The sequence below is a fragment of the Manacus vitellinus genome, unplaced genomic scaffold (genome assembly GCF_001715985.3).
Source record: "Manacus vitellinus isolate BGI_N305 unplaced genomic scaffold, ASM171598v3 scaffold_0_pilon, whole genome shotgun sequence".
In the NCBI taxonomy this organism is placed as follows: Eukaryota; Metazoa; Chordata; class Aves; order Passeriformes; family Pipridae; genus Manacus; species Manacus vitellinus.
The window spans coordinates 16,879,096-16,887,397 of record NW_021938789.1 but is presented as its reverse complement, the minus strand read 5'-3'; the positions used below and the strand labels follow the sequence as shown (position 1 = coordinate 16,887,397).

Here is an 8,302-nt window from a genome sequence, read left to right as displayed (position 1 = left end):
CTAGTCATAAACACCACCTAAGCATGGTGCTTTTTTGGCAAATCTCATTGGGGTTTTTGAATGCTTGATTTAGTCAAGTGAAAGGGGAAAATACTGAAATTTTTCCTTATGAATATAGCCCTCAGAAATTATTTAAATACAGGCCAAAGGGAGCTGTGAAGGCCTTGTGTCCCTCTGCCAGAGTGAAATTTCCCTGAAATTAAGGGACATGTACAAGTCTGCTTCCATAGTTTATTAGTACAAACAATGCATACACAAGACTGTATATTGTTTGAAGACTGCAATAGATTTCTAATTTAACAACTTTGTAACAAAATTTAACTAAATTTGACATTTATGAAAATATAAATCTCTGATTGGGTAGGTTTTCCCAACAATACAAAGTTTACATAAAAACATTCAATATGATCTATTAGTTGCAAACAAGTTAGGAAAAATCATTCAAGTCACTTAATATACTATATTGGCTTTTACACTGGACATTCACACACTACATTAAATTCTAGCTTAGCATTCATTTCTTGGAAATCTGTGACATGGGGTTCTGATTTTAAAAATAAAATTATTCTGTTTAAATAATTTGAAAATATATCCACAGATGTGCCATCTTTAAGATATGTAAGGAGGGGAAAATTTTATTATCCTTTCAGATATTGTCCAATATATGTTTTTACTTGGGAAAATGTAAATTTTTTACAGCATTTGTCGTTATTTCACAATTTCTCCCTTGAAACGGTAAAACTGTACAAAAGGCTCAAAACAGTTCTAAAGCAGAAAGTGAAGATTGTACATATGTGGAAGTAAGAAAAACCCATTACAAATTGGACCAGTAAAGGACCTTTGAACAGCCTTTATGTGTAGTGGAGGATTTCACCACATATACTAAGTGTCCCAGAGTGTTTGGTCATTTGATCTGTATTTATCATGGGAAAGCACAAAAATGATAGTAAGGCAAATGTTATAAGGATTAATATATGGCAGATCTGAAAACTATTAAGATTACTTTAGGGACATAGGAGATACTTTAGATTTTCTTACAACAAAACAGATAGCAACCTTTTAACATAAAGAAATTAATGTGTTTAACTGTTCATCTGTAACGCTCTTTGTCTTTGAAAAATTTTCATTATGACCTGACTAATACACACTATGAAGACGAAAAATTTCCCTAAACCAAAAATAAAACCCCAATCCCTATACTTCTTTTACAACTTAGGATTTTTTTCATTTTATCACAATACAGAAATCTGAAATCCCTGCATGCAGTTAAAAAAAAAAAAGCTTTCAGTCCATTCATTAAGGTGAAACAAATACTTGTTGCCTCACATGGTAACATGTTTACAGTTGACTGGCACCTACTCCATTCAACCCAAAGAATAATCCCAATTAAAAAGAAAAATCAAAGTAAGCATTTTTAAAATGATGATGGAATGTATCAAGTGTTCCAGGTTGGCAGGTGACATCTTGTCATTGCACCATCAAGCAGAAAAATGCATTTTTGCAAGTGGTTATAAAGCCGACTGTTAGCTGTAGACCCATCTAGGTGACTTGGAATATAAAACAGTGGTCTGACTCTTCTCACCAATCATGTGGAGGTTTAGTTCTAGTTAAAACAGTCTGTCAGACCCAAATGTGATCACCTGACTTCTGTAATAGCATAACAATTTTGACAGTATTGCTAGAAATTTTTAATCAAGGCCCTGGTGAAATTCTGGACTGAACCTTGTATTCTGAAATTAAAAAAAAACCCTGCAGCCCATTTATATTTACTTTTATGTTTACATAAGTGTAACACAGAAAAAAACCAGCTGGTCTGCCCTCTGCTGTTTCTATCTGTCTTCCAAGAAACACACTGATTTTTACATGAATTCAGAAAACATACCTATGCAAGTATACTATTCAGATAAGCTCATCCAGATGGTTAGTTAGTTGTCAGAGGCAAAACTGTGTCCTCTGCAATCTATGGCTGAGCACACTTTCTCATAGCAATAGTTGTGTTTTTTGGTTGGTGTTGCTTCACTCACCTCAGGCTCTATAACTGTAATGGGGCTATCCCTTGCAAATACTTCTGTTGATTCCCTCCAAATGCAGTCTGCAGCTGCTTTGAAGCTATAATTGTGACATTTTGGCCTAATCACTTGTGTTGTGTTATTGAAAATCTGACGGCTGTTTGAAGTAGCAATTTTGATTTTCAGTGCAGCGTCAACTCGATCCACTACAGTGTAAGTACCTATACTTCCATCATCAAATCCAATAATAATGTTTAAATGTCTCTGTGAGAGTGTAAGAAAAGTGGGAGTTTTATAAAGAGAACAGGCACCAATGTTTTTGCCATCAGCCAGCCTCATTACAATTAAGCTGGAGACCGCACCATTATCATCATCTTCCTCACCACGACAACAAATGTATACCAGGTAGCGACCATCACGAGACAGCCTCTGCCGCCAGATGACACCCGGAGCGTGAACCACACGAAGTTTTCCACTGTATAAATCAAGCACATTGATGTTCTCATCACCACGCGTTATAATTCCTAGCTTCCCATTTGGAGATATTTCAAAGTCTTCCAATTTTTTTAAGAAATTGGTAGGCAACTGTACACGCTTGCAGATGACTTCTTCTGTTAAGCTCCAGATATTCACGGTTTCAGTAGATGTTATAAATACGATAATATCTGGGCAGTCTGGTATCAACTTAATATCCACAATGCTTGCACCGTCATCACAGCAAAACTTCTTTGTTATGCTGCCTGTCCAGAGACTGACAGCCAAGACTTTGTTCTTTGCCATTCCGACTACGAATGTATTTGCAGTTGTTATAAATGCATTCTGTAAGGCAACTAAAATATTGCAAACTCTATGTCCTGTGGCCAGTCGCCAAACTCTGGATGCATTTTGCTCACAGAGAGAGACTACAAATTGATCATTATGAGTAATCATTAGTTCTGAGATTTTTTGTCCATTAATGCGGAAGATATTTTCACCACTAACAGTGTGCCATACGTACTGGCTACATTTGTCATCTGATGTAACCATTATCTCTCCAGAAGAGGTCAGCACGCAGTTTTCAACAATACCTTCATGCTTGAACACAGCTTCAATGAATCCAGTGCTGAAGTTCCACTTATGGACAGAATCTGATCCATCTAATGTGTATATTAATTCACCTCTGGCTGGCAACACCAGCCTTTGGATAGGCTTGCCAGATTTGTCAATATTGGACATAGCAGTTATGATGTCTATATCCCAAATAGAAAGGACACCACTGGTGGATAAGGATAGCAGCATGTTATGATGATTTGATTTAATTAGCCTGACTATAGTTCCTGAGATTTCCTGTAAGCTTGCCATACACTGTCCAGTATCTCTTCTCCAAACAAAAATGGCTGAGGTATTTTCCATTGAAGCAATTATACAGTTGCTATTTTTGGACAACACGGCAGATATAAAACGCTCATTGTGTTTAGCTCTAAACTTTTCAGCCACCTTCCACACACGAGTGTCAAGAAGTTCAATGCTGAGAGCCTTACAAATTAAAATTGCACTTTGGTCTTCAGAAAGCTCTATGCTGACAACTTCACTGTCTTCCTTTCTGCAGTCAAAGTCATCTGTAAGCTGGGGACTTGCAATCTCCTCCATATTCCAAACAGAGAGGCTACCCTCACTGTCCACCATCACCATTTCTTGGGCTGTGTCCAGAATGAGAAGGAATTTCACAAACCCACTTGAAAATTCAGATGTCACAGTGGTCAGCTTCTCTCCACTGCCCAAGTGAAAAATGGTTGCAGTGTTCAAATACTGTCCACAGAATGCATAAACTCCATCTGGAGAACACTGCACACAGGTCACTTCGTACCAGCAGTGGAAGTGATAGAGAGGCCAGCCGTAAAGCAGATCTATTACCGTAACATCTTTGCTGGCCTCCAGCCAAGCAAGTGCATGGTTGACTGATAATGTAAATCCATTTATAAAAGTGGAGCCCCCAATTCCACAATGTTTTGATCCCTTAATTTCCACCTCAGACAGAAGACAGGAATTTATGTTATCATATATCAAAAGAGTGTTGTTTGTTGTAGCCACTACAAGATACTTTTCATCACTAGTGAGCTTCATCCCTAAGATAACGGACGGAGCTGTTGTAATTTGCCTTAGTAACTGGCGGGTCTCTACATCCCAAGTGCTAATGGAGCCATTTTCTAAAGCAGCAATAATTGTGCTGGGATTAAATGTAGGCAAAATCTCAGTGACATGCATGCAGCTGGATGACAATGGCAGGCGCTCAGGGCTGTAAGTGACATCCATGGAAGAATGCAAAGGGACGATAGAGCAGTACTTGGGTCCATCCTTGTCACATTCTAGGAGGAGATGTCGGAGTTTGGGCAATGAACTTACTACTGGGAGAAGCCTCTGCTGCAATTCAGCAGAGAGTGAACCTGGGTATTTTACTACTTTGAACTTTATACTGCGGAGGGTACTGGCCAGAAATTTCAGCTCTTTTTCTTGAGAGTAGGTGTAAGCCAGTTCTATGTCAGAAAGTGCTTTATCAAACTGCCCTATTCTAATCATGGTGTACAGCCAGCTGAAGTTCATAATGACTCCATACAGAAGATCATCAGTTCTTCCACATCTTGTCAAGTGATGGATAAGCTCCGTCATTTTTCTGTGATTGATAAAAAAGATATCAGGTTCTAATGGATTACACTGAAAGACCCATGGCTGATCTGGTGCCTGCCTGTCAAAAGCAGTCTGATCCATGCAATGCTTTTCATCCTCGTTCAGGCCTCTACTGTCATGGTCAGGACAGCCACTCAGATATTGGTCATTGCTGTAAAAAGGTTTTCTTCGTCCACCAGACCAAACACCAAGGAAATACTCTGCCATGACTGTGTGCATTTCACGCAAGTCTTCTTCGTTGTGCAGGTACAGTTTCTGGGCAATTAGCTGCAAGTGCCTATTTGCCCAAAGAAGCAGTGTTACATTTTTCACCTGTCGCTCTATTAAGTATCCTTGTAAGCCCTCCTTAAGCCTTGCAATATATATATATGGAATTCTCAATGGATTACTGTCTCTGACGCTCTCATTCAGTTCATACATAACACTGTTGTCAAGGGCTAAAATATCTTCCAGTTCCATTTCACTCAGGCCAGATCTGGACATAGTAATGTAGCCAAGTGCTCTTGACAATAGTCTTGATCCACACTTGTTTTCCAGTGACCAAAACAACTGCTCTATGCTTTCATGGACAGTGACACAGAGGGAGGACTCATCCACATCCTTGTGTGATCTCCAGTTCCTGACCTCTCTGAAGGTTAAGTTCACAAACATAGGCAGTGTGCACTTGGAGAATGCCTGATTGACATAGATTTGTTGCCCTGATGTTACTTTTCTTTTAACTCGCAGCAGTTGATGTTTCAGTACTTGACTACACGTCTTTCTGTCCCTTGCAGTCAATTCAATATAGTTGCTTTCTTCATGAATAAGGCACCTCAGTTTTTGCAAGATCCCATGCTTGTTTGGCAGTGTTGACAAAATTATCCGTACTGAGCGGGGAAGGTGAATGGGAAGCCACCAGAGCTTCCTACCATCATCACTATCTGTTAGCTGTTCTAGGGCATCAAATATTATAACCAGTGGCCTGTGAAAGGAAGACTCATTCAAGAGATTTATGAACAAGTCCCGAAGGTCATGAATCTTTTTTGGGTAACTTTGTACGAGGCAACGGTAGTTGACTGCTAGTTGTTCACAAATGCTCTGAAGTATATTCTTCAGATCTGTACTTGTTTCAGTGGATCCCAAAAATCTTATAACTACCACAGGGTCAGAATCTGGTCCCATCTCTTCTTGCAACCAGGAATAGGCCTAGAATATAGAGCATAATTTAGTTTATATCTCAGTGAAGCACAGTAACAGAGTTTATAAATAGTGATAGCCTGTATATAAATAAATCATTTTAAAATATTACTAGTTGAATAAAAATGCTTTCACTTGCAGAGTTTGAGGTGGGTTGATTTATGTCCACTGAATGAAATTCAAAGCATATATCATCTTTGTTTAGCATAGGTAATATCTCAAAACACTAAGACTCAGATCCACAAAAAGGCTTATGTCAAAGGGGACATGACTAGAATGTAGTCCATGAATCCCAGGGTATTCTTGGCAAAATCTGTGTCACTTCAGAAAGTAAGTAGGTAGAGTGTCTTATAAATAAACTCCCTTAGACACTATGCAATGTCATCCTCGGTCAGCCTACCACCAGAACATGTTTAACACGGATTCCCAGCTGAATAAAAATGAATGTCACTAGAGGACAGGGATCAGAGTACAGGTTGCCCTTAACTAGCTGGTTACCTTAAACCCTGGCCCACAGAACTACACTCTGCCTTGGTGTATCTGTCTTTTTCTCTAAAACACTGCCAGAAGGAGGAAAAAGTATCTGTCTTTTGGTTAGATCACTAAGCAAGTGAGGAATGTGGTTTTAAATCTTCCCTGTCTGTGGAGGCTAACAAGCTCAGCTCTTTTACTTGCCACATCTTTTCACCACACTTAAAAAAATTACAGTATTTTAAAAGAAAAGCATAAGCAGAGTCTCTAGATTGACTTATGTACTCAGATCTGAAAAAAGAGCTTAATTTGCAAATCCCAATTTCATATACACAACTAATGTCACTCTATAGGAAGTAGATACATTATAAACAGTATTGTTCCCTTCTCCATTTCTTTCTGCCTGATATGGCTGTTTCCTAGCCCACTATGCTAAATTCTCTGACCACCCTGCACAGAACTCAAAGTTGTGACTCCCAGCTGAAGAATTAGGCTTAGAGATGCCAGCTTGGTCTTTTTCTGCATCTGGTCCCCTCTGGCACAAAGTGTTTCATTCATTTGCCTGTAGTAATCAGCTCAATGACTTAAACAGCATATGTCAGATAAATAAGTACAGGTATTTTTGCAGATTATTTCAGATAGATTTGTAGTAAGTGTATTAGACTAATTCTGGAATAATTTCTGATAAGAACATGAAATGGCATGACTTGGAAAGAAATACTGCATTTGTGTTTAAGACTAAAACCAGCACATGATGTTTAGATGGTTGCAGATTCATAGGACCTCAGTGGAACAAGAGGGAGAGATCATTCTGCAATACACATTGTTAATTCAAAATATATTGATTCCTCTTAGGCTTCTAAGAGCTCTGTTAACCTTTTTTTGTTTTGGCTAAGCACATGATACAGATATGTTATTATCGGAAGGTAACTATTTTTCTGCATATGTGTACAATAATATGCTGAATATACCTTTTATTATTTTTATTTTATATATTGAGGGCTGATATCTGATCTGTTGACAAAAGGAAGAATGAAAACAAAGTTGGCCTTTACACACAGTAATACTCCCAACATGACATTATTATGTAAGGTATTTATTTACCTTCTTTGCCGCTTCAGCTAATAGAAGAGTCTTCCCTGTGCATGGTCCTCCATATATGATAAGAGGGTTAATGTGTCCTATTTTGCTAGGTAAAACATACTTGTGAACTATGTTTAATGCCTCACATCTATATTCATAAAAAGTGGAGTACGTTTTACACAGCGATGAGTGTTGAAGAACTTCATCATACAGTGTGTCTGTCTCCGTGTCAAAATTCTGCTGCACTGTAGCTTGGATTATATCAATCATGTCTTCATAGAACTGTTTACCAAGTCCTTCGATGTAATGGTTCTCCACTTCTTGGGAGTAGCCCAGTTTCATGTCACAGTGAGTGACGGATGTGTACACTCTCAGATTGGACGATGCGACAATGGTAGGAATGAATTCGTCCCTGAGCTTGATTAGTTTCTCATGGGCTTCAGGATCTCGTAGAAACTTCCCTGCTGTATGTACCACATCCATGTATTTTCCCATCTCTGGAATTTTAACGAAGCGCTCGATGTTGGCAATTTTCCGAATGTAGCAAACACACTTCTTTAGGAAAGCTGGTGTTTGTTTACCCAAAGCAAAATCAAGTTCATCTTCAATAGCTGAGGATGAAAAGAACACAGAGTCTCTGTTAACTTTTCTTTATAAACATGCCCTACTCCCAACAGGCAGACTCTTAAATGATTGCATCTGTTTGTAAAAAACTAAAAAAATGGAAAATTTGCTGGGTACTTTTCTATGGGTTTTAGTCTCAAGCAAACATAACAAACCTTTTTTCCCCCCTCTCTTTAATTATATGAGAAATGCCAACAGAAATATATCTTCATGTTTGAGGAAAGGTTGACAGAAAAGACAATAAATGGATAACATAGAAATTGTTAGTGGGAACT

General features: G+C 38.4%; 1 protein-coding gene across 1 annotated transcript in view; it reads right to left on the bottom strand.

Annotated features, from left to right (window-relative positions):
- Window positions 1–219: 219 nt before the first annotated feature.
- Window positions 220–8,302, bottom strand: part of NWD2 (NACHT and WD repeat domain containing 2) — a 34,876-nt gene continuing 26,793 nt past the window's right edge. The window contains exons 6-7 of the mRNA XM_029962452.1: window positions 7,425–8,014; window positions 220–5,858 (exon numbers count right to left, since the gene is read on the bottom strand). Coding sequence (XP_029818312.1) covers window positions 1,926–5,858; window positions 7,425–8,014 — 4,523 coding nt within the window. The 3' untranslated portion in view covers window positions 220–1,925. The remainder of the gene's footprint in view (window positions 5,859–7,424; window positions 8,015–8,302) is intronic.